Genomic DNA, 26,281 nt, shown 5'->3' with positions numbered 1-26,281 from the left:
TTCAATACCAACAGCAGTAGGATCCAAAGCGGGGAACGTAGCAGAAGACTAGGGAAGTCCTGTTTGTACTGTCGCAGCACTGCATTAGGGACTGATCCTGGAGCCTTCCCAGGGACCGCATAAGGCTGGTGGGGGCTCCACCACGACGGGGAGCCGGCAGGGTGCCCCTCACCTCTGCTTCCAGCACAGAGTGATACATTTCCGCCTACTTGTCCAATGCACGGGTCAGAGGACCTGGGAACGGTACTGTCTGGTTTTAACTGAGTTAACCCTGATAAATGTACAGGCGGCTTATACAGAATCCTCCAAAGAAGGCCCGGATTAGGGTAAAACGGAGGTGCGTGCGCAAAGACAGGAGCTCAGCAGCCCCCCCCCCCGTCCCAGGCGTGAGCCCGTTGTCAGCCTCAGGACCTCGCGACAGTGGGCTGTCTAGCCGAAGTTCCACCTACTAAGACATGAGTCACCAACCTCTTCAAGGTAAAGGCGACATTCTAAGGAGAGCGAGAAAGTAGCAGCTTTTCAAAGGAGGTCGCCCTGTGGAAAAGGCGCCACCACTGTGCTGCTTGGGACCCCAAGGGATGCACACGTGTTGCCGGTTCAAACTCCCAAACAAACCCTCTGCAAACCGCTGTAAAAAGTCTTTCTGTTTTGAAATATTCCAAATGAAGGGGCGCCTGGGTGGCTCAGTCGGTTGAGCGTCCGACTTCGGCTCAGGTCATGATTTCACGGTCCGTGAGTTCGAGTCCCACATCGGGCTGTGTGCTGACGGCTCAGAGCCCAGAGCCTGCTTCAGATTCTGCGTCCCCCTCTCTCTCTGCCCCTAACCTACTCACATTCTGTCTCTGTGTCTCTCAAAAATAAATACACATTGAAATATTCCAAATGAAGAGTTTCAGTGGCTGAATTATGGTTGTTAAAATATAAAAAGGCAACCCTGTCTCATGGTTTTGCAGAAACAGCTGAGTGCCTCTGGAAGGCGGGAATCTCCCTGCTGCAGGTGCCCCTTCCCAGACGCTTCATTCCTAGCAGACGGGACTGCAAGACAATTCCAATTTCCAAATGCGTTAGGCTCAGCCAGCCTTGCTGCCATCTTTCATTTGGATCCACATTGTTTTCCAAGCTCTTTCTGAGGTCTCATCACCATGAAGTCCAATGTTGCGGCAATCCTGACTAACCCTTGCTGAGGGTCACTCTGGGCCAGCCACCGTTCTACAAGCTTCATGGGCCTTTTCTTATTTAACTTTCATATAACCGTCCCCTGAAGGAGACACCGCAGGGTCCCTACTCTGCAGGTGAGAAGAGAGATGCAACTTGCCGGTGGTCAGCACTAGGGTCCCTGAGAGCAGAGCCTGAGACAAGGATTGGGTGTAAGACGGTGATATACGTGGTGGCTGCAGAAAGCAGGTGTGAGGGGGTGGGGAGAGTGAAGTGGGGAAGGGGAAGCCACCCAAGGTGAGTCATCGAGGAGGCCACTATGAACGAAGGGGTCCGTGGTGCTGGACTTCTGAGTAGAGCACGGAACATTGTTCTCTCCGAACTGTCCCACGGGTGAGGCTGGGCATTTGTCTGCCCACTCCTGCCTCCAGGGGGCATTAACTCGCACGCGTGCGCATTGTACTGTGGAGGGGCTGAGCTGGGTCCAGGCCATCTGAGCGTGCAGTCAGACACCTGCTGTGCTGGAGGTGCAGAAAGGTCAGCCTGCATCTGCACTCACACGGGGCTGTCCCACAGCTGGGCTAAAATCAGAGTGGGGAGAAGGATGGTGCCATGGGGCCACCAGAGGAAGCTACTAGTGTCACCACTGGTGAATGGGGCAGCTGGGAGTAGAGCTCAACCAGGGGCTCCAAAGCCCTGCTCTGGATGCTCAGTTATGCTCCCTGGGAACTTAGAACGAGACCTTTCAGACCTTTGGAACAAAGTCCTCCCACCCTCTCCTCCCCTCCCCTTCTCTTTCCTCCTTTCCTCACTTCCTTCCTTCCTCCCTCCCCTCACTCCCTGCCTTTCTTCCTAGGTCTCATTCTATATCCAGAATTCCTGATGAGCCTAGAAGCATCCTCTGGCTTCCTCTCACCCATCCGTTGGCCCATCACCAGAGTGAGCAAATGCCTATGTTGTAAATCAGCACCAATTTCATTATACTTGGGAATCACAGAGAGGACTGGTTTGAAACTAACTCTTGCAGTCTTTCTTTACCCAGAGCCCCTTCCTTCCAATCTCTAGGGGAAGGCCTGGAATCTGCCCCTGGAGCTGGGACCCCAGTCACAAAGGGGCAGAAACCATGCAGTGAGGGGACAAAGCACACGTACTTGTCCTGAGGCTGGCAAATGGCTGTCATGGCCGCTCCTGTCATCACTGTGGTCCTACCAGATTAAGGCAGGTGCTTATGCTGGTGTAAGGCTTATGACGCTTCATGCCAGAGGCTGGGACTTATTCAAGGCCTGGCATACAGCAGGTGCTCAAACCAGGTTGGATGAATGTGACTGGTCCCTCCTCATTTGCTCAGTGTGGAGAAGGGGATCCTCTGGGAGGAGAAGCCTGGATGTGGATAGTGTTGGACTCCTTGGCCCTGAGGTCAGAACAAGGACCAATGGCAGCAGCCGTGCTGTGTCAGGTGTCAGCTCACCACAAGGAAGAATGACTGATGTGGCCAAGGGCAGATTGGGCGGTTCACAAGCAGTGAGCCCCCCATCCCTGGAGGTGTGCAAGGAGAGGCGTGATGACCACCTGTCAGAGATGTTGTGGGAGGGATCCCGGCATTGCACAGGAAGAAAGACAAGATCTCCCAAGCAAATGGAGAACCCAAGAAGGGTGCAGGTCCCATGGAAGACTGGGGGAGAATGAAGCCATGGCATCTTGGGAGCGGGGAGCGGATGAGTCAGAAACTTCTAGTTTTAACTAGCTGTCCTTGGAGAGAGGGGAAATGACCTTGGAAACTCACAGTCAGTGAGCCCATTTCAAAAAGACATTTGCTTATGGAAAATAACCCTCCCGGAGGGGTCTGTTCCCTTGAATCCCCAAGTCACTTAAATAGTTCATCTGATCCACTTGGGTCATCTGATCTGTTCAGGCTTCCATCCTCGCCCTTGCACTTGAAAGTAAAGGCTTCCCAAAGCTCACACCTCATTCGTATTTCTGGTCATGTTCTGATCACTAATTCCAAAGAACTTGAAAAAGGAATGAGAATTTGCATTTCCCAACTGGAGAGAAAACCCTCTGGGTGGCATGGTCAATTTCTAGGCTGGGAGAGGGAACCATTATGTAATCAGATTTTGTACCAGTTACAGACTCATCTTCATTCAAGGGGGGCGTCAAGAGACCAAGCAGGGGAAAGGAGGCTGACATTGTGCACCCACAACGTGCCAGACATTGGACTAGGTGTCTTACAGGCCTTAGCGAGATAACCTAGTGTTCCCTTCTCTGAGCCTCAGAGGAATTAGGAAATGATCCCAGGTAGAAAGTGAGGGAGTCAGTGTTCCAACCCAATCTTTCTTTGCACGCACCTCAGAGAATGATGAAAAGAGACCACGGAGCTGAGAAGCTAAAACAACCAAATTCAGTTCATTTCAATTAACCTGCAGCTTTTCAGAGCTTGCTACGTGCCAGGGGATGCAAACGTTTCCTGTGTTGAGCGAAGATTCTGCCCAGAAGGAGTTCTCCAGTGGGAGACAGAACACAGCTCACTCAACTCTGGGTGGATGGTGCTGGATGCGGGGCCTGCAAGAGCCACACAAACCCCTGCGAGGTCAGTGTTCTTGCTGCCTTTTAACAGGTGGGGAAACTGAGGCTCAGAGGGGTGAGTGATGTGCCCAAGTCACGCAGCCGAGCTGCCATCCCCAGTCTCGTGGTGCTTCGCGCCCGAGGGGCTGACGCAAGCATGACTCAGGGGCTGATTCAGAGAGCAGATCTCCTATCACACATCCCTTGTCCGAGAGGGTAGGTTGTGCCATTGGGCAAATGCAAGGTCCTCTTTCCCAAGAGCGCTCTGTAGATGTCTGCTGGAATTCTGCCTTTGCGATGATTGCTTTTGCGTGTGATGAAATTAGCAGTTGCATTCGTATTGTCAGGAGTGACCTCCATAGCTGTGCCTTATGGTTTTTTTTTTCCATTAGTGAATGAATAATTTATCATTGCAAAGTTAAAAAGATTATTCTACTATGGTAAGGTCACTGGACAGGAGGTCTGGCACTGAAAACATTTTAAGTGCACAACACAGTATTGCTGAGGGCAGGCACCATGTTACACAGCAGATCTCTTGAACTTACTCATCTTGCATAAACTTTACACCCACTGATGGCAGCTCCCCATTTCCCCCTCCCTCCCAACCCCTGGCAACCACTATTCCGCTGTTGGGATCCATGAATTGACTATTTCAGAGTTAACTGAGGTCTGACGGCACTTCTCCTTCTCTGACTGGCTTATTTCAGGCAGCGTGAGGTCTTCCAGATTCATCCATATTGTCACACGTTGCAGGATTTCCTTCTTTTTTAAAGCCGAATAATATTCCATTGTGTGTGTATAACACATCTTCTTCAACCATTCATCTATCAATGGACATTTAGGTGATTTCTACATCTTGGTTACTGTGAATAGTAAATACTTAAATCCTGCGATGAACATTTAAGAGTGCTAATATCTCTGTGAGATCTGATTTCAATGCTTTGGGATAAATGTCCAGACATGGGACTGCTGGGTCACATGCGATTTCCGTTTCTCATTTCTAGAGAACCACCATACTGTTTTCCAGAGTGGCTGCACCATTTTGGATTCCCACCAACAGTGTGCAAGGGTTCCAATTTCTCCACATCCTTGCCAACACTTGCCTTTGCATTTCTGATAATAGCCATCCTGTCAGTGTGAAGTGATATCTCACTGTGGTTTTGATTTGCATTTCCCTGATGATTAGTGATGCTGAATTTTTTTCCATGTACCCATTGGTAAAGTGTATGTCTTCTTTGGAGAAATATCTATCCAAGTTCTTTGCACAGTTTTAAATAAGGTTATTAGATATTTGGCTATTAAATTGCAGAAGTTCCTTATATTTTTTGGATATTAATCCCTTATTAGATATATGTTTTGCTAATATTTTCTACCATTCCATAGGTTACCTTTGCCCCCTGTTGATTACTTCCTTTGCTGTGAAGATGCATTGTAATCTGACACAGTTCTCCTATCCCTTTTTGCTGTCTCTGCTTTCATCACATCCAAGAAATCACTGCCAAAACCAATATTCTGAAGCTTTCTCCCTGTTTTCTTCTAGCAGTTTTATGGTTTCAGGTCTTACATTTAAGTCTACAATTTATTGAGTTGATTTTTGTGTATGGTGTTAGCTAAGGGTCCAACTTCATTCTTTTGCATAGAGATAACCAGTTTTCCAGTTATCTAGCATCCAGAAGACACTACAGTCCACAGCCAACATCATGTTCAATGGTGGGAGACTGACAGCCTTTTCTCTAAGGCCAGGAAGAAGGCAAGGATAGCCACTCTCATCACTTCTATTCAGAAATCCTAGCCAGAGATTAGGTGAGAAAAAGAAAGAAAAGGCATCCAAATTAGAAAGGAAGAAGTAAAATTATCCTTGTTTGCAGACAACATGACTGTATAAAGACTTCACCAAAAAATCTGCTAGAACTAAACAAATGTATTCAGTCAAGTTGTAGGACACAAAAGCAACAGGCAAAAAAAAAAAAAAAAAAAATCAGTTGCATTTCTACACACTAACAAAAAATTACCCAAAGAGGAAATCCGAAAAATCTTCTCCTTTACAATTGCATCAAAAAGAAGAAAATACTTAGGAATAAGGTTGACCAAGGAGGAGAAACACTTATACGCTGAAAATTATAAAACACGGATGAAAAAAAATTAAAGGAGACACAAAGAAATGGAAAGACATCCTATGTTCATGGATTGGAAGATTTAATATTGTTAAAATGACCATATCACCTACAGATTCAATGCCATCCTATTAAAATCTCAATGGCATATTTTGCAGAAATAGAAAAATTAATAAACCACCGGAGACCAGGAATGGCCAAAACAACCCTGAGAAAGAAGAACAAAGCAGGATGCATCATGCTTCCTGATCTCAACATACACGGCAAAGCTACAGTACGTCCAACAGTATGATAGCGGCATAAAAAAGACAGACACATAGACCAGTGGAACAGAAGACAGAGACCAGAAACAAGCCCGCGGTGGTACAGCCGACTGATCTTCAACAAGCTGTGGTCCTCAAATGGGCAAAATGGCAAGGTGGTCCAGGGTTCACGCTGGGGTGAGAGAGAGCTGGGGCACAACAGATGTCCCCCCGCATGACTTGGGGAGTCACTTGGCAGCTAAAACCTCAGTTGTCTTCTGCAATGAATTAGAGTGAACAGCGCCAACACCAACAAGACTAGCCAACGTTCCTAGAAGGCTACTCTGTTTCAGAGGGTACTCATGAGAATCAATCGACTGACATGTGTCTGTTAGGTGATAAGCCAGGGATTATCCTTGATGAACAACAGCTATTAGTAGCAGATTTCCCAGGTAGAAATAGTGGAAGCATTCATTAAAAATAAGAACAAAAACAAAAACGAGCCAACGGCAACAACAAAAACAGGCATCCTCCCTGGTCAGTGTCTTCCCTGAGAAGCCGTATGTATTCATGGGTTTTTGATCAACTCTCCACCATGTGGGTGGATTCCTGCCCTGTCCCTTCACCCCTTATGTCAACTCATCCTTCCACCCCAGCACAACTGCCACCTTTTCCAGGAAGCTGTCCTGGTGTCCCCCCACCAGCCCCATGGAGCTCTGTGTCCTTTCCTTCGTAGCTCCTGACACGGGGCCATCTCACACTTGTTGTGACGTGAACCTGGTTCCCGTCTGACCCCCTCGCTGACGGCTTGCTTCAGGACTCGGGGGCCCTGTCTGGTCTGGCTCCATACTCTATCCCCTGGGGTTTAGCACTGTGCCTGGCACACAACAAAAACTCCATAAATATGTGCGCACGGAATGAACAGTGACTCCAGGAGATGACTCACAACTCAGACTCCTTTACGATGGCCTCTCCCGAGCTGCACTTCAGGCTCATGCTTTCAGCTCCTACTGAGGGTCCACATGAGGAAAATCAGAGAAATGTTAATGAACTAGAATGTAAATAAAAAGTTGAAACTAAAAGAGAAAAGAAAAATCGTTGAGAAGTATTTTTTGCAACTGCTTTGACTTTAGTTTAAGACTCGATTACGTGTCCCAAGACTCCCTCTGGAGGGTCCCTTGTAATAAGCGGTTTTCAGAGTCGTGTGTAACTCAACTCTCTCTCCCCTGAGAAACTGATATGCTTGTCATAAAGAAAGAGCCTGTGGAGAAACCGGTTCCTTTCTTGCCCTGGCTTCCAGGACGCTCAGAGACTAATTGGGTGTCTCCTAGAAAAACGACAGGATGCTTCCCATGACATAGTCAATTTCCAGGCACTGTTCTAAGCCCTTCGTGTGGACCAAATCGCTTAAGAATTCAAAACAATCCGGGGCGCCTGGGTGGCGCAGTCGGTTAAGCGTCCGACTTCAGCCAGGTCACGATCTCGCGGTCCGTGAGTTCGAGCCCCGCATCGGGCTCTGGGCTGACGGCTCAGAGCCTGGAGCCTGTTTCCGATTCTGTGTCTCCCTCTCTCTCTGCCCCTCCCCCGTTCATGCTCTGTCTCTCTCTGTCCCAAATAAATAAATAAACGTTGAAAAAAAAATTTTTTTTTAAATAATCTTTTTAAGTCATTAAAAACTCTAGGGGCGCCTGGGTGGCTCAGTCGGTTGAGCGTCCGACTTCGGCTCAGGTCACGATCTCGCGGTCCATGAGTTTGAGCCCCGCGTCAGGCTCTGGGCTGATGGCTTGGAGCCTGGAGCCTGTTTCCAATTCTGTGTCTCCCTCTCTCTCTGACCCTCCCCCATTCATGCTCTGTCTCTCTCTGTCCCAAAAATAAATAAACGTTAAAAAAAAATTAAAAAAAAAAAGAATTCAAAATAATCCAATGAGACTAGTGCCTCAGACAGGGGAACCAAATGAAAGGCTGCACAGAGCTAGAGAACAGCAATGCAGGGCTGTGAGCCCGACCCACCTGGCTCAGAAAAGCTGAGCTCCTAACCTGCACCGAAGGGGCTCTTCCTTCTCCTTCCAGGGCCCTGAGGTCAATCTATAACACACACACTCACACACACACACACACACACACACACACACACACACACACACAGCGCCTATGTGCTTTGTCAGCTGTCTCAGCTTTCCCTTGATTTCTATAAGGCAGAAGATGAAGTCACTAATACTTAATGAAAAAGAGCAAACAAGAGGCCTGGAAGGTGTGGCCTGGCGGGGTGGACCTTCACCCTCCAGTATCTTCATCCCTATGAAAAGGACCCTGTGTCCAGACTCCCTCTCAGCTTTGCGGTGCTCTCCCACATGCCAGAGAGAAGGATCATAAAAGTTACTGCCACTCTTCCTCCAATAAACCACGGACACGGGAACGGAAGGCTGATGGCAGGGGCTGGGTGCAGACAACCACGGTTGACTGGCAGGTTAGACCCCAACGGGGCCACCATCAAATGTGTGACAGCATCATGAAGCTGATAGGGTTTGGGTGGGCTGGTCCTCCCCCAAACTTGGCCCAAAGCTCCCCTCCTGGTCCTTTGGGGGACAGGAGGGGGCGATGACAAGCACGGTGGATCAGGGGCAGGAGAAAGGGCTTTGTCCCAGCCCAAGCCCTGACTTGCCTGATGGCTTCAGACGAGACTCACCGATCCGGTCTCAGTTCCACCTCAGCACAATGAAGGCACTGCACTGGCATGACCTCATTTCTAATTTCTGAAGGCGACAGGAGGCCTCCTTGTCTAAGCTGAGCTCAGCTACTCCCCTCCAGTCACATTCCACTGGAGCCAAACATCCTCATGCTTTTGGGTCACATCATGTGTTTCCCAGATTCTGTGGTTTTATAGACAAACATCCAGACTTTGGTCTCAGACAAGCTTGAGTTCAAGAACTGGCCCCACCACTTACCAACTGAGTGGCTTTTGGCAGCTCATACCAACCTCCCCAGCCTCTATTTTCTCAACTGGAATATGGGGGTAAGAACATAATCTCTCAGAGTTGGAGAACGCTGTGAGAGGTAGGCCACTGGCACATGCCTGTGTGCCCCAGGCCCTTAGCACATGACAAGTCCATTTGTCCTCCCTTCTCTCACATCACTACATAGATTTAGGATGCCTTCTGCCTGTGTCTATAAAAAAGAAGTTTATTTATTTTTGAGAGACAGAGAGTGCAAGCAGGGAGGGATGGGAGGGAGGGCAGAGGACCCAAAGCAAGCTCTATGCTGACAGTAGCAAGCCTGATGTGGGACCTGAACTCACAAACTGAGCCACGAGATCATGACCTGAGCCAAAGTCAGATGCTCAACCGACTGAGCCACCCAGGCGCCCAGTCCTCTGCCTGTGTCTTAAGTTGGCATTATTTATTTATGTAGCCAACACACATTTATTGAGCCCCTACTATATTCCAAAAGATAGGTGGCCACGCCCTAATGTCATTACTAGTGCTTGAGATTTGAGTTTAGAGAAAGGGCAGCCTTCAGGTAGTTTGTTGTTAGACATTGTTCAGAGGGTCTCCGCATCTGACTAGACCTGCTGTGAACTGGAGCCTTCAAAGCATGAAGAGCCTATGCCTTTACTGAGCACTTTGTAGAAACGCCTTCTCCGGTTCCTTCCCTCTGAGGACACATCCAAACATCCCCGCCTGCATGCCTTCCGCCACCTGGGGAGGGGCTGCAAGGAAGGCATGGAATGGGGCTTTAATTTTGTTTTTATGTATTTATTTTGAGAGACAGCACGCATGCAGGAGGGGCAGAGAGAGGGAGAAGCTGAGAGTCTCAAGCAGCATCTGCACTGTCAGCACAGAGCCCAGCTTGGGGTTCGGACCCACGAACTGTGAGATCACAACCTGAACCAATTCAAGAGTCAGACGCTTAACTGACAGAGCCACCCAGGCGCTGAGACTTTATATCTATGCTTTGTGTGGACTTCAAAGTCCTTGCCCCCAGGAAGACCCCTCGGGTGCAGAGGTAGAAACTTCCCAGGCATAAGCATCAGAAGGTCCAGAGTAATGATCTGACACATCTCCCCGGTAGAACCACCGGCCTGTGGAATAAGGCTGCCTCACTCTGGTCTCCCCCTCTTAGCCTTGTCCTCGGGTCGAATCTGCTCCGTGTTTCCGGGGCCAGTGAGCCTCTGACTGCCGCGGAGCACAGGGCTGGAAGGAGCGGCGCCCTGCAGAGACCGGAGCACACCCTTCGGTGCTAGGTGTGCTCTGGCTGAACAACTGCTCAGGGGGCACCTACTGCGTGCCAGGCCCTGCTCTCCATGCTGGGGCTTCAGCCTGGAGCGAAAAGGAAAAGTCTACGCCCTCAGGGAGCTCCCGGAGGAAACCTACCAAACAAATTAGCATATGAACATACGATGTCCGGTACTCAGTGCTAAGAAGAAAATCAACCGGGGTGAGTGACAGTGAAGCGGAGAGAACGCCGTCTGAGTTACCGTAATTGGGGAAGCTGTTCTGGGGGAGACGCCCCTTCAGCAGAGACCCACACGGGGTGTTGGGGGGGACCGGCGTGCAGACGTCTGGGGAAGGGGCCTTCTGGCGGAAGGAGCCCGCGCCAAGGGCCGAGGGGAGCTCTGCCTGGGGCATCCCACCATTTCCTAGCTGCGTCAGAGTCTGCCCCCTGTGTGGCCTGCAGACCACACTTCCTGGGCTCCCACATAGCTGATTCCTGGTGCGCCCACCCGTGAGCGGTGCTGACGTGGGTCCTAAGGGAGGAGGAAGAAAGAGTCTCTCCCGCCCCTGGTCCAGCCCCCAGCACCATGACTTCTGGTGGCTCCTGCCTCGGAGACTGAGGCTCCCACGTCCTCTGGGGCCACGACGCCAGCCACACTCGCACCAGCAGCCCCAGCATCCTCTTGGCAGCCACGACGTGCTGGCTGCAGTGTCGGTGAGGTGAGGTGGGGGGACCCTGCCTGACTCCTCCTGCTCCCCCTGCCCCACACCCCCCTGCATTCAGTACTTCTCTGAAGTGCTCTTCCTGACTTCCCCAGTGGAACACCGACCAGGGCGTTAGCTCTATGGCCTCGACATCCCTCTGCACCTTTGTGTCCTCATCTGTGAAAGGAGGAGCAGGAACACCGCAGGCGGTTTTTGATGACGGTTAAAGCAGTGCGTGCAGCAGACTTAACCTCCGTTAGCTTCCTGGCGCTGCTGTAACAAATCGCCACAAACGTGGTGACTTCGGACAACGTGGATGTATCCTCTCGCGGTTCTGGAAGTCAGAATCTGCAGTGGGTCTCAGTGCGCTAAAATCAAGGTGTTGCGAGGGCTCTTCCTTCTGGAGGCTCTAGGGTAGGGTGTATATCCTTGCCTTTTCCAGATTCCATCGTCGGCCGGCATTCCTTGGCTTGTGGCCCCTTCCTCCATCTGCAAAGCCAGCAACCTCAGGCCAAACCCTTCTCATGCTGCTGCCCTGTCTGGCGCGCTCTCTCTCTCTCTCTCTCTCTCTCTCTCTCTCTCTCTCTCTCGCCTGCCTTCCTCTTCCAGGACAAGAATCCTGGTGCTTATGCGGGCCCGCTTGGATAATCCAGGCTAATCGTCCCATCTCAAAAGTCAGTTGGTTAGCAACCTTAATTCCATCTGTGATCTCAATTCCTTTGTCCTGTAACCTACGACATCCACAGGTTCTGAGAACTAGGATGTGGACATCCTTCAGAGGGGCTATTGTTCTGCCTCCCACACTAGCACATGATAGGAACTCAAATGGTAGAGACAATTTTGAACCCAGTTCGTGTTCATCATTCTGTGCCATCGTACTATCCCTCAGATGGAAGGCAGGCCACTCCAGCAAGGACCCTTGTGACCACCCTGTTGTGTGTGCCCGTGGGTAGCAGACCCTGGCACTTGCTTTCAGGAGCCCTGGGACCGAAACTACTTCTGTCCCAACATGCCACGTTCTGACCTCAGAAGCCGGTGCTGGACTAGCCTGAACAAAGCATCTCGCCCAGTTCTGATTACATGGGCGGAGAAGCCACAGAGAGGTGGTGTGACAGGACCAGGGCTCCTGACCCTGGCCAGTGTGGAACAGCGGATTCTGTGGTCTCTCTCAGTATCTGCCATCTGAAAGGGATCGCCAAGACGGATGCCTGGGAAAGAACTGGCAGGAACACTCCGGTGGTGCACATGTTGTTCCGGACGTGTGCTGTTGAGCATTTTCTGCCAGCGGGATCTCCCCTGCAGACAATCCAGTCAAAGCTGATGAGTCTCGGGGCCCCGAGTTTGGGGCTCAAGAGTCTCCCTTCCACTCTCTCCTGTAGGGAGCTCCTCAGCTCATAAAACATTAAATGGGCATCCTTGTCATTTCATTAAATGCCCAGTCTGTGAAGAATGAGTTACGGGATATTTGGGGAGCTGTTCTGGGATGTGTTCCACTCCCCAGATACACCCATGGATCCCCCTCTACTCATTAGAGTGGCAGGATCTCAATCAGTGAGTCCTGAGAGGGGGCAAATATTTCATGCTGCCTCCTCCTAGGAGGTGGGGCTGTTCTTCCAGAACCTCATCTCCATCCTTCTCATACAGGACCTTGTGAGAGGCCAGATGGGAGGGAACTCTTCTGGGAGTCAGGGGCCTGGTTTTTTAGCTCCAGCTCCATAAATGGTCAGGCTAGGCTGTCAAGCGAGTTAGTTCCCAAACCTAACTGGGTTGAGTTGCTCATCTGTGGAAAAAGGACAGGCCCAGCTGTCTTCGCCCTGCCCAGGAATTCTGGGAAATTCAGTACTGTTAATGACCTTTCACAGGTGAATGGTCTTCAACAGATCAGAGCACACTTTCGAGGCCTTGACTTCTTTTCTTGTCTATTCAATCCGTAGCCAACAACAGTCTGTTCTGGATGCAGGGGACATGGCACTTAAGGAGACACCGTCCCTGCCCTGGAGAGGCTCACTGTATGGGAAGGGAGAGCGGCAGAAAGAGGCAGTGACGCCACAGTGTGGCCAGTACCGGGGGAGACGACTAGGCTAGTAAGGGATGGCGTGGGACCGTGATGGCTAAGGTTATGTGCCAGCACGTCTGGGCCACGGCACCCAGACACAGCTGATCCTTGAACTGCATGGGTCCACTGACACGTGCATTTTTAAATAAATACAGTACATTTGCATTTTCTCATCCTTACAATTTTCTTTTCTCTAGCTTACTTCCTGGTAAAAATACAACATATAATATATATATAACATCCCAAATATGTGTCAATTAACTATTCCTGTTATCGGCAAGGCTTCTGGTCAACAGTTGGTTATTAGTAGTTAAGTTTTTGAGGAATCGAAAGTCATACATGGCTTTTCAACCATGCAGGGGTCAGCAGCCCAGCCCCCACATTTTTTTACAGTCAACTATATTTGGTCAAACACCACATGTGGTGTTTGTGGTCTAGACGTTGTGGTGAAGATAGTTTTTAGACGAGAGTAACATTTACATCAGTAGACTCTGAGCAAAGCAGATTATTCCCCATAATGTGAGTGGGCCTCATCCAATCAGTCGAAGGCCTGAAGAGGAAAGACCGAGCTCCACGGAGGAGGAAGAGGGAGCTCTGCCACCAGATGGCCTCAGACTTAGGGCAACACCCACTCTTCCCTGGGGCTCCAGCCTGCCAGGCCGCCCTGCAGATTTGGACTTGCTGATGGCCACAATCATATGAGCCAATTCCGTGAAAGAAGTCTCTCTCTCTGTATGTGTATGTGTACGTATATTTTATGTTTACACAGACATACACTCTGCTCGTTCTGTCTCTCTGCAGAACCCTGAGTAACACAGGGCCATCCCGACCCTGCCGGGGACCTCACAGAAGGTGTCCCTCCACTTCACTCCTTCGTTGAGTGCACTGTTCTAGTGGCCTCTAGGAGGGCGGTGGCCAGGAGAACGTGCCCACAGACCCCCGACCGCAGGCGGGGAACACGCAGGGGCCACAGCGCTTTGCTCTGCAAACCGTCGCACGGAACAGCCTGCGTGTCCAGGCCATACTGCTCCGGGACTGCTCGCAGACGATGGCAGAGCACGGCAGGGAAACTAAGGCATCCTTGTTCTAGGGACCCAGGGCTCCTCTGGGGCTGACGCTGCCGGCCCGGTCCCTCCCTTCCCCACTGGGGGTCCGATGAGCATCACGGACCGTCAGCTCCCTCCACGCTCCTTACACAGGCACAAACTCCAAGAAAAGCCCCACCGCTTAGTCCACTTGGTATCCGCTCCTCAGAGAACCTGGAGAGACACGGTCAGAGACTTGGACGCCGCCGCCTGAGCCCCGTGGGGAAGCAGTGAGTCTCCTGCAGGCGTAAGCTGCACGAAAGGAAGATGAGCATTTCCCATGAGCAGCATCCCCGGCCTCCGAGGCAGGCCCAGTGTCACAAATAGCCAGAGGACCTTGGTGACGCCCAGTGGCTCTGTGGGACCCCAAGGCCTTCGCGGGGTCTAGGGTGCTCGTGGCCCCTACAGGAGGTTGTTTCCTTCACCCTCTCCACCAGGACCTACTTGATATACCATGAATGTTGGTCAACTGGCCAATTTCAGCCATGTGATTACAACCACTGCACCCGATGCGGCTGCACGTTTTTGCATGTCACAAAGCACTGTCATGTCTGTGATCTCATCTGAGCGTCCTTCTGGGCCCTGGAGATGGGCACCGTGTTCCTCCCATTTCACAGAGGGGAGAGCCGAGTCTGTGTCCGAGACGATGGACAGCTCGCCTGGGCTCGCGGCTACCGAGCGGGGAAGCAGAGGCAGCGCCCAGCCCAGCAGACTCTCCATCCGCCCTGGGCCCACAGCGTGGCACCGTGGCCCCCGGGGACCCCCCAGACAGCCAGGGCACGTCAGAACAGCAGCGGTGAGATTGCCAGGTACGTGGAGGAAGGAAAGCGTGTTAACGGCTGACACCAAAGTGTCTCTGAGGGCAAGAAGTGACTTGGCTGAGAAAAGTATCTTGACAAACCTCTTAAGTGGAAGGCGTCTGCTGAACGTGCGTGTGGTTTAATTCCAGCTTTGGAAGGGAAGGGACGCTAGCGGGAGAGGAATAGGAGTCCCAGGTCCACCTGGAAGGCAGAGGGGACAGTGGGTAGCGGTGAGAGGGGAAGCGGAGGGTGCTGAATGGTAGAGACCTGGTTCCCGGGGCCCTTTCCGAAACCTTCGATACAGCCCTGAAATGCTCCAGTGACGCAGGGTGTGTGCCTGCTGTTACGGTGTTTGAGGAAAGCAAAGTAGGGGCCAAAGTTCAAATTGGGGTTTTTACGACGCGAGCCAGAGCAGCATGCAAGGAGGCTGGTGCCCACGACAGTTCAGAGCCCAGAAATGCTCAGGATTTCCAAGATACCTTAAAGAGGTGGACCTTCCCTGTGCCGGAACCTTCCCTGTGCTGGAAAACTGGGGCCGCAGGCAATCCCTCCAGCTCTCGGGGCACGGAGTCCCCCAGCAGACTCAGGGCTGCACAGATCAGCACCAACCACAGACACGATACGGAAAGCATCCCCGGCTTGGCCGGAACCCTCGGCAATTCTCTGAATTTAAAGGGCTCAGTCATACTCTGGAATGAAGTGTGTGGGCAACTTCCAGATGAGCGTGTGTGCTCTGGGAGCTCCAGTGGTGGTTTCCGAGCTGTGTTTTCCTGCCCCTTTTGACCCTTGGGCATTTTGTAGGAAGGCGCCTGGTCCTTTGCCGGGCCGCCCAGCCCACGAGCAGGCTCTCCGGCCAGGGAAAAGGGAGCCCTGAGAGACTGTTACTCTAGGGGCAATGGGGGGAGGCGCTCAGAGGTGGCTCATCCCGGCTCACACCCTAACCATGAAAACAGCACCAATGGAGGAGGGCCCGATCCTCCAACAGCAGGTGACTGTGCTGCCAGGGGCGGGGATGAGACCTCAGAGGGACCGTGCTTCCTCCCCCTCCTGCCAAGTCCCTCTACCAGGTTCAGGAGGTGGCGCCATCTTGCCAGCTGGGAAGTGTGGGCACAGGGCACTCCAACTGCCCCGCCCCCCTCTCCAGTCATCTCTGGGGGACCCGGCGTGTCAGGAGTCCCCCGGTAAGAGCAGGGCCAGGGCTCCCTTCCCAGGCAGGTGGCTTCGTTTCCGGCAGATGCATCTGGTGGGCAGGAGGCCGCAGGGGCACAGACGTCCTCCCTCACCAAGAGCCCAGCCAGCACAAGGCACAGCCGTCACAGAACAGTGATCTCACCGACGCCTGCCTTCCTCCTGTGCTGTCCTGCTCGTTTCCGTTATTTCCACACTTTCATGGTCACGTGGATGTTTTGTAGGCTCTATTTCGCCCCACTGAGCACTAGGTCCTAAGGGTGACTTCATGATGCTATAATCGTTTTATAATTGCTAAAACAAGGGAATCAAGTTGGGAGATAGAATTTTTAGGTTTTGAATGCAGATACACAAGTACTTAACCCTTCTGTGATGTAATAGATGCAAATGTGGAGTTGAACCCTGGCTCAGATATAGGGAATCACTGTACTGCGGAAGAAATTTTCTGGGCCGTTAAGTACAGAAACCAAGGGGTCAACTATGTTTTGCTGATATACTTGTGTGTATGCAAATGCCGTGTGTCACAATTACAAACACACACACACACACAAGGCAGCACACAGCACTTTAACGACCCTGGGTTCGGAGTGAGGCAAACTGGGTTTGAACCCCATTTCTGTCTCTAGCCATCGGGCCGCAGGCCAAGCCCTCAGCCTCTGAATGTGTCCCTCCTGCAGGCCTCTGGCGTCTGAAAGACTCGAGCGGCCAAGGAGGGCAGGTCGGAGGCACTTGACAGTTTACATCAACAGAATGGTGTGGGAAAGAAAAACCCTTGAAAGCTTCATGCACAAAGACCTTTTGCACAACCACTAATTGTAAAGAAAAAGAGAAACAATCAGAATGCCCAGCCATTTAGAGAGTTCAAGTAAAAACAAATGTTTAACTATCTTTAAAATTGAGATAAAGTAGTGTTTCAGTCTTAACTGATTTTCCTCACTTAACCTGATGTATGAGTTTGCTTTGCTCCCATAATAAGTCACCACAAACTAGGGGCTTGCGACAGCACTAAGTTTTTATGTGACAGTTTTGGAGGCCAGAAGTCCAGAAGGGGTCTGCAGGGCTAACACCAAGGTGTCACAGCGCTGTGACCCTTCTGGAGGCTCCAGGGGAGAAACCGGCCTGCTGGCCATTTCCAGCCCCAAGAGGTGCACCTGCAGGACGCCCTCGGTCTCCCTCTACCTCTGACCCCCGCTTCCACGGCCACGTCTCCTTCTCCGACCCTGTCTTTCCTCTCCTTTCACTTACATGGAGCCTTGTGACGCTCCTGGGATCGTCCAGACAACCCGGGCAAACCGGCCCCACCTCAAGATCCTTATGTTAATCACATCAGCACGGTCCCCAGTGCCGTGTGCACTGCCACTCACAGGGTCTGAGGATCAGGATGTGGTCCCACGTGGGGGCCGTTATTCTGCCAACCACACGTGACAACACAAAAACGGTCATGAGGAGACGTGCTCAGGACACAAGAGGGGCGGTGTGCATAAAAGCAGCCTAGTATACGAATCCCCATGATGGTCCCCATGTAAACAAGACGGAAATGTCACGAATCACAGACAAAGCTCTGGTATAAATGACAGTTGATTTGTAAGAGGGATGGAGATGGGAGTGATTTTCCTCCTGCAACGTTAAACAAATTCTTTTATTCCCAGAGCAAAAAATTTCACTTGCTTTAGCCACAGAATCCCTTTCTTCGAAGGCAAGGTGACGCAGAAGGGCAGAAGCAGACGATCCCCTTTTATGGGCACAACACTTTACAGCTGACAAAGCCCTCCTCCCACACACGCCATTCTTCTTTTTTTTTAACGTGTACTTATTTACTTTGAGAGACAGCATGGGTGCATGCGCGTACACACTCACGTGAACAGGGGAGGGGAGAGGAGAGAGGGAGAGAGAGAGAGAATCCCAAGCAGGCTCCTCCCTGTCAACACAGAGCCCAAAGTGGGGCTCGATCCCATGAACTGTGATATCATGACCTGAGCTGAAATCAAGACTTGGTTGCTTCACCGAGCTAACCAGGCACCCCCGCCCCCCCCATACCCCATCCTACTTGAACTTGCCGACCTTGCCCTAAAACAGGACCCGGACTAGGAAACCAAGGCCGAGAGAAGGTTGGTGGGCGGGGCGCTGGGACCTGACGGAGCCTGTCCTCCTGGCAGTTTCCACTGGCTCTTCCCAGTCCCGCCCAGCGCTCAACACGTCTAGAAATGAGAACTCCCCACTTCTGTAAGTAGTCTGTTCTATTCTTACGTCTCCTTGCTGTGGCTTCTCCCCTCGGCTCTGAATCTTTTACCCCAAATAAGGCTGCTTTTTCTTCCCCTCAAGAGCCTCTCAGTGTCATCTCTTCTTTACATGGAACTGGACAGGCTGGTGGCAGAGAGGATGGCCGCCATCCTGGGCCATGAGTCGGGAGGGGTCTGGGGAGGGCGCTAGAACCTCAGGAGGAACAGGGGATTCTCATATCATGGTGAGTCCTTTAGGGCAGAGGCCCGAGACCTTCAGGCTATGGCTGCTCTGGGCTTTCAGCCAGCTCTGCCTCCCTGCAGAGGGTCCGTGCAGACCCCATAGCCTGGACCTCAGACCTGGCCACCCAGGAAATCCGTGCTCCTCTGGAAGGCAGCTGTCGCAATGGTTTGGGGAAATTTTGTGTTTTCCACTCACCTCTGACATGAATTCATTTAGATATACTTTCTTCTTGCCTTAATAAAAACTAGGCCCCTTGTAACCAAGGTAGGGTACTTCACCCCTAGCACAGAAGAGTGAAATCAGCAGTCTTCGACAAAGGCCACCATGGGGCCTCACTTCCATTCTCTGGGCATGTGACCTTGCCTCCTGCATGTTTCTGGCCATCTCTGGACTGTGGAACAGCCCCTCAGTCCAGCTCAGGTCACTGAGACATACTATAGATAAGGGGCACTGTGACCTTCCCGAAGCACTAGGCATCATTAGAAACGTAACGGGAGGCAGACAGCTGATTGCACCAGAAGGTGTTAGATGGTCCTCACAGGGCTGCCATGGAGGTTTCAGGAATGATAAATGAAGGTGGTTCCCATTAATTTGGGGGCTTTGGCTTAGCAGAGTGGGTTCTGGTAGCTTATTTCCACAGCTCACTCGGCCTCACCTTTAAGCATCATACAGCTGTTTCAACGGTGCCATTGTGAAGGAGCCACCAGCCTTCAGAGCACCCAAAGTGCCTTTGCTCAGCCAGTCCCAGCCAACAGGACTTCAGGAGCTCCCGTTCCACACTGGGGCAGAGCCCGCCAGGGGCCAGATTCTCTCATTCCTTCTCTCCTTCCTTAGGAGCAGCCCTGACTCTTTGTGGCCAGGGCGCATTAATTAATTAATTACACTTCCCAGGCTCCCTGGCAGTTAGAAGAGGACAGACAATCACATTCTGACCAAACAGACACAGAGTATGTGAGACTCCAAGGAGAATTCTTAACTAGACAGGCAAGTGATAATCCCTCCCTCTCACCCTCCTTCCCCTGGCCAGAATGCAGGTGTGAGAGCAGCCACTTTGGACCATGAGGCAACCTTCTGAGGATGGCAGATGGAGACAATGAAAGGAATGAGGTCTCTGATACCATGGAGAATCATAACAGCTGTAGACCGCCTACCTTCAACACTTTCTGATGTGAGAGAGAAATAAACTTCCAATTTGTCTAAGACGCTGTCATCTGGGGTTTCTATCATAAGGTGGTGGACCTGAGTCCTGACACACACACACCCTTCTCTCTAAAAAGAGCAAAAGAAACAAACTTCCCTTGATCATGATGCCAACCAAAATTACAATGGCAGGCGACAACGGACAGTCTTCCTTTTCTGTTAAGGCCAGCGTCCTAGGCCAGAACTGGCTGCTAAATGCCACGGAAACACACTCCATCCCACTCACAAAATAACAACACAACGCGAATTGCTTTCTCCTTATCTGAGCTCTCTGCCGAGTCTATGTGCCCGACTGGGCCTCTGGCAGCAAAGGCCAATATGGACCACAGGGGAGGGGTGATGGAGCACGGCCAGGAAGGGAGCTTCCAGAAGTATCACTCCCTCTGGTGATGGGCATCTGCTACCTTTCCTCTCTTGCCTGTATCCTTTTCCTGAAGCTCTCCTCCCATGGTCCCTGTAATTCTAGTAGAGATGTTAGCCAAACCTCATGGCCCTCCATCCCCAATCACCTGGGGTAGTAACCTGGACTGGCCAATCAAGGAATTCTAATGCCCAGGGGAGCAATCAGTACAAGGATGGCCATGTGACCTAAGAAGGGCCAATTAGAGTTCTTTCGTTTAGCGGTTGAGATGCGTGCTACGTGAAAAGGAATCTCTCTCCTCCTCAGTGTCATAAAGCAGGAGCCACTCAGGACTGTCTTGATGCCAGGTGGAGAAAGCTCGTCTAAGAAGGAAGCCAATGAATCCTGAGAATGTCTAGGATTTGTTGAGCGAGAGGGAGATGGTACCTTCACGGCTTGGTCTTAGCTCCTGGATCCCACCATGCCTGAAGGAAACCCAGTCCCTCACCTCCTATCACGAGGAAGAACACTTATTGTTCACTCCTGATACTACTGTCCTCCTGAAGGGACATTTCATCACTGTGTCCTTCACTCTGTCTCTGCCCACCCCTCGCTCACTCTTCCCCAGGAGATGGGAATGCAGTGGGCTAACTGGTAAGTTGGGGAGAGAGATGGTCTGCATGGCTTAGCTCCGCTCTTTCATTTGAGGATCTGCCTGGCTGGAGGAACACACACTCTCTCTTCTGTGTTCTCGGTTTTTCAGGGCACGCCTGCCCGGGAGCCCATGAGTGAGTACTTAGCTCAGTTCATGAGTACTGCCTTATGAGGCTCTCCTGGCCCTCAGACCTAATGCCAATTGACCGAGGAGTCTTTATCCACACGGAAGGCGGCATTTTTATCCACTCCTCTATCCATCTTTCGTCTGCTGTCAAACTTGGGCCGGAAAGAGGGGTGTTAATTTGGGGGGACCTCAGATACTACTCACACAGCCAGGACTTCAAAGGTTCCTTTTTGCTTAGGCTGCATTGTCTAGCTGTTACAACCCAAAGGGTCCTGATCAATGCAACTTTCCTGACCCCAGTGACTGAAGCATTGCCCTATCACATTGCCTGTGCTAACATTTCATTTCTATCAGTTAAATATCCCCCCTTTCTCACAGTGCAAGTATGGGCTGTCTCCCCTACTTTTAGGTACTGGGGGCTTCTCCTCAACTGACAAGAGGGGCATCAATAAATGAGACCCAGCTGGAGCTAGGGATGGGGACGGGGTGGGGTGGGAAAGCCTGGAAGGGGGCTGCTGTGGTGGGGATGGGTTGCGTCGACGGCCCCGGTTCATGACCTCCCGACGTGTGTGTCCTTTGCTCTGTAACTGCCACCCCCTCCCGCTCCGACTGTGGGTTTGACCACGGGAGTTACGTCGGCCAGAAGGATTTCAGCTGATTTGAAGCTCGAGAACCCTCCCGTGTTTTCCACCTCCTCTCTGGGCTCTCTGCGCTCACGGTGAGAATCCGCCCGGGGCCCGGTCTGCCAGAGGATGAGCACGCGGCCCAGAGGTGAGGCCGGCCTGGATCCGCCAGCTGACCACCAGCCACGCCGGACAACTTCTGCTAAGGCAAGAGGAACCGCAAGGTCAGGCCCTGTCGGGATGGACAGAACTTCACAGCCCGCTGCAGCCCTGGGGACGATAAATGCCATCGTCTTAAGCCGACGAGCTTCAAGGCGGTTTGCTCTGTGGTGTTGTCACAGTCGCTGACCGCTGCGGGACCCCTTCCCCCCAAATTACCAACAGACCAGACAAGGCACATCTCCCATCGAGCCAGGCAACACAACGAGTGTCCTTTACTTGCGCTCAGGGCTTCCAGAGCCAGACCATCAGTGCCACCATGTGCAAGCTCCGTGTCCTTTGTCAACTTATCCCGTCTTCAGTTTTTTGTTTGTTTGTTTTGTTTTAAAACGAGAGTAACAATGTGATCTGCTTTCCACGGTTGAGAGGCTTTAAGGGTCTAATACATGTGAAGCACTCAGGATGACAATAGTTCTCAACACAGATGAGCTGCCAAGGGGGACGTCCATCTCCCTTCCCCTTCCCCTCGCCTCCTGGGGGGCTGGGATGCCGTCTTGGGTCCCCCGCTCTCCCCATCACCTGGCAGAGTGCCAACACAGTAAATACCTGTTGTTTGCGGAGTGTCTGGAGTGAAACCCCACTTTTACTGGCACAGATGCGAATTTCAAAATTCTCTTTCAACCTAGGCCAGCGTCTTTGTTCTTTGTATAAAGCACACATGTAATATTTATCATTTTTTTTAATAACTACACTTCTCCCTCCTTCCCTCCCTCCCTCCTGTGCTGTGAAGCAAACCTTTTAAGCCGTCTTCACTGTCTAGCACACACACTCACTGCCCATTCCAACCGTACGTAATTGATGCATTTCCTGCGGGTTCTTGCCGACGAGGCCAGGAGGGATGGGACTGGAGGAATCGTCACCTTCCACCAACCCCCAGCCTGGCTGCTTTTGGCACTAGGATCCCCCGGCTCTTTCTCAGCCACATTAGTGTCGCTCCAGAGCCTTCCCCATCTGACAATCAGCCTCCTCTTCTGCAGCCTGACTTCTGGATGGCTGGTCTCCCCACGGGCCCCATGGGAAGTCGCCTGGAACACGACCCCCTGATGCCCCTCTGAGCGTGAGTGGGGTGGGAGGAAAGTCTCCTCTGGTTCCAGTCCTTTTCCTGATGCTCACGGCTGTGGGATGGGAAGGGCCAGGGGCCCCTGACGGGGGACAGGCCTCAAGTTCCACCCCCACCGTATGCACGGAACCGTGAGATCATGACCTGAGCCCAAACCAGGAGTCAGACGCTTACCGACTAAGCCACCCATGTGCTCCCCCTCACCATAATCATATTTTTAAAGGCCTCTAGAAACCAAAAGCCAAGAACCACAGCCTTGGGCAGATCACCTCAGCCCTGTAAGCCTCGGTTCCTTTGCCTAAACAGTGAAGGTAATAATAATATCTCCTGATGTCATGTTTTTACAGGAATGCCGTAAATGAGAAAATGGATCCCAGCCACAAACTGCTAGGCAAGTGGAGGCAATTGTTAATATCTCGTTTGTTAATTCAGAAAATACTGAGGCTGTGTGGATTTTAAAAAGGGTTGCACAAATTGTATTAAGTAAAGGCTACGTAATTCTCAATTTTTTTCTTGGACGTGGACACTAGTGAAATTTAGATCAGAGGACAGGGTACGGATAAGGAAAGGGACCGAGTTCTCAGAATGACAGCAAATGCTCCTGCAAACCTTATATATATCATGTAATTTCATCACCCTTATGACAAGCCCAGAGGGAGGTTCCTATCGTTTCCTTCCACAGATGAAGGTTAGAAGACCAGGTCAGGTGGCAGAGCTGGGGACGGGAGGGCAGCCCTGGTGCACCCAGCCCCTCCTGCTTAACGGGGGTGCCGTCAGTGTCTCCTTTTACAAGAAGACAGGGGTGTACATTCTACGTTGTCTGTGTCTGGGCAAAATGGTTTTGCCTTTCCGGGGCACTGTGGGAACGCCTCTGATTCTGAATGCTTTGCATCCAACCCGGCACCTCCCCGTTCAGGAGCTTTACGGACTTTAAGGACAGCGAACTAAGACCAGTCCCAAGCCCCATCGCGGATGTCCTGTTTCTCTCCTGTAAAGTGAACACGCTCTGTCTCCCTCGCAGGCTGCTGGCACCCAGCCCCGTGCTGGCGGGACACGGGTGCTCCTTCTGCACTTGCGTATTTCCTTTCCTTGGGAATGTTAGGACAGCAGAACCCGGGAGTGAAGAAGAGAGGAGGGGTGAGGAGAGAGCCAAGAAAGACCTAAACCTCTAAGAAGTCAGGCTGTCTCTGAGGTTGGGACCAATGGGGAGACAGACACCGCCCAGAAGCAAGCAGACCTGGGTCTTATCCTTCTCTGTCTTGGGTTTTCCAGCTTCCCTGTGTGATGTGTGTCCCTGCTGCAGGCTGCCGGGAGGATGAATCAATACAGGGTGTCCAAGGGCACCCAGCACAGTGCCTGCAGAGAGGGATGGCCCCAGGTCCCAGTGCGCCCTGCAGCGCTGACCCCCACGAACAAGCTGGAGCTATGCAGGAAAGGCCACGGGTCCCCTACCTTTCTCGGCTCCGGCCTGGTCGTGCTTCTCAAAGAGTAGGTAGCGGGGGCTCTCGGGGAGAAAAGGCAGGGTCACCAGCTGGACCAAGGCAGGGACAGCGATCACTCCAAACAGGTATGGCCAGGTGCTCTCCTGAAGGGAGAAAGAGGAGGCCGATGAATGGATGTGGCCTTCAGTCATCTGGCTGCGAGTGGGCCCCTGGGCCAAGCGGTGTCAGCTCTGTGCAGAAGACCCTCCAGCACCAGTGGGATCCCCACGAACAAAGGCCGAGAGAGGGAACGGACGCTGGTTTAGCACCAGCCCCACGTGTCTGGCATTGTCCATGCACGAGGTCGGTCCATTCTCAGAACCTCCTGTGAGGTGGTGACCTGTGGGATTCAGGGGGACCAAGACCACTCAGGGATATCAGAGCTGACCAATGCCAGGATTCTGGGAGGGCATCATGGTGAGCCTGAACGGGCTCCACTCCTTCCTGGTAGTGTGGCCCTGTAAACCATGCTCGTGGCCCCTCGAAATCTCTGTCTCTTCACCTGTGGGACGGGGACAGCCACAGCCACCTTGCAGCTTGTCCCGAGAGTGCAATCGGATAGCACTTGGGCTGTGGGGCCTGGTGCACAGCAGGTGCACAGGAGAAACTGCTGTCTCCATTGATGCCAGTCCCCAGACACCTCCCAAGCCGGAGAGACCCCACCCAGGCTGGTCCTGTCCCAGGACACACGGGGAAGGTAGTGGCTGGAGCTTCCCTGATTCCTGCGGGTGAGCGTGGTGGGGCTGGCGGGGATTCTTCTCGGTCCGGGGCCAGGGAAAGCAAGCAGGGCCCTACAGCCTGAGCGACACAAGGGGCATCTGGGCCACTGGGAGCAGCGCCAGTCGCCTTAACGCTGCTGAAGCACAGCAGCGGCTGTTCCTAGGTGATTAAGGCAGCTTCTTCCTGAGCTGCTTTGTTTTTCAACTCCAGTTTACCAAGGAAGCTCTCCCCATGCCTCTGCTGGAAGAGAATGCCAATGGGAGGCAGTTCTGATGGAGAGAAAGCAAAATGCTCAATGCCAAATTCTTGACATGCTTTATTTCCTCAGAAAGAGAAAGGAGACCAGCAAGGAGGCACGTTCAGACCTGAAGAGACTTTGCAAGATGGGCCAAGGGAGGCTCAGCCGGCTTCAGGTCAGGTCCTACTGGAAGCATGTCCCTGGGGTCCCGAGCACCCTCGGGGACAGAATCCCCTCTAGTGTTCTCCCAGGGCTGCCTCCCTACAGAGGCCCTTGAGGCCAGAGGCCCCGGTAAGTTCTCAGTCCCCGAATCACAAGAGGGTGCAGCAGGCGGGGACCCTGGAGCACAGAGCAGGCCAAGTGGCCGGAGAAGGACTATGACCAGGTCCTGATCTTCAAGGGACCTTCGATCCTACTGCCCTCTCTGTGTAAAATAGCAATTTATGTTCACAAAACCCCTCTGATGTCACCACTGCCCTGAGGGAACCTCCAGGCCAATGTCAGCTCTGGGTTTGGTGAGAACTTGGGGTGAGAGACAAGACCGGGTTGGGGGTGGGGCAAAAGGCAGACTAGTGGTGATGGGGGTGGGGAGGGGAGGGCTGCCAGAGGGAGCTGGGATGGTCAGGGACTGCCCACAGGTGTGGGCTTCCAATATTTTGGATTAGAAAAGAGCCACAGCCTTGCAACTTTGTGAACACACTAAAAACCACTTTAAAAGGATGGATTTTACAGTAGGTGAGTTATATCTCAAGTTTTTTGAAAGACCAAAGAACAAAGAAAAATGATGTACACATAAGTAGAATTTTGGCTATGCCTTTTTTGGTGTGACTATGTTGTTGTGGATTCTGTTTTTTCTTCGAGCTTACCTGCCGTCTCAGTAACAGCAAACACAGAAAGCTTGTGGGGGGAGGGCGGGTGCGGTGGGAAGACAGGGGAATTAACCCAATTAAGCCCCTGCTAATGTGCCAGGCGCGGCGTGGGCTTGTCACACAATTGTCTCATTTCGCCTCCCAGCAGCCAGAGAGGCCAGAGCTGTTG

The 26,281-nt window shown here is 52.1% G+C and overlaps 1 protein-coding gene across 11 annotated transcripts in view; it reads right to left on the bottom strand.

The window, feature by feature from the left end:
- SLC2A9 (solute carrier family 2 member 9) overlaps positions 1–26,281 on the bottom strand; it is a 262,356-nt gene that overhangs the window by 98,632 nt on the left and 137,443 nt on the right. For all 11 annotated transcript variants that reach the window (XM_003985513.6, XM_019829751.3, XM_019829752.3 and 8 more), the window contains one exon: positions 24,257–24,389. In XM_003985513.6, the coding sequence (XP_003985562.1) occupies positions 24,257–24,389 (133 nt within the window). The remainder of the gene's footprint in view (positions 1–24,256; positions 24,390–26,281) is intronic.

Source organism: Felis catus, chromosome B1 (assembly GCF_018350175.1).
Source record: "Felis catus isolate Fca126 chromosome B1, F.catus_Fca126_mat1.0, whole genome shotgun sequence".
Taxonomy (NCBI): Eukaryota; Metazoa; Chordata; class Mammalia; order Carnivora; family Felidae; genus Felis; species Felis catus.
Note: the sequence above shows the minus strand (reverse complement) of the source record. Positions and strands in the feature narration are given on the sequence as shown.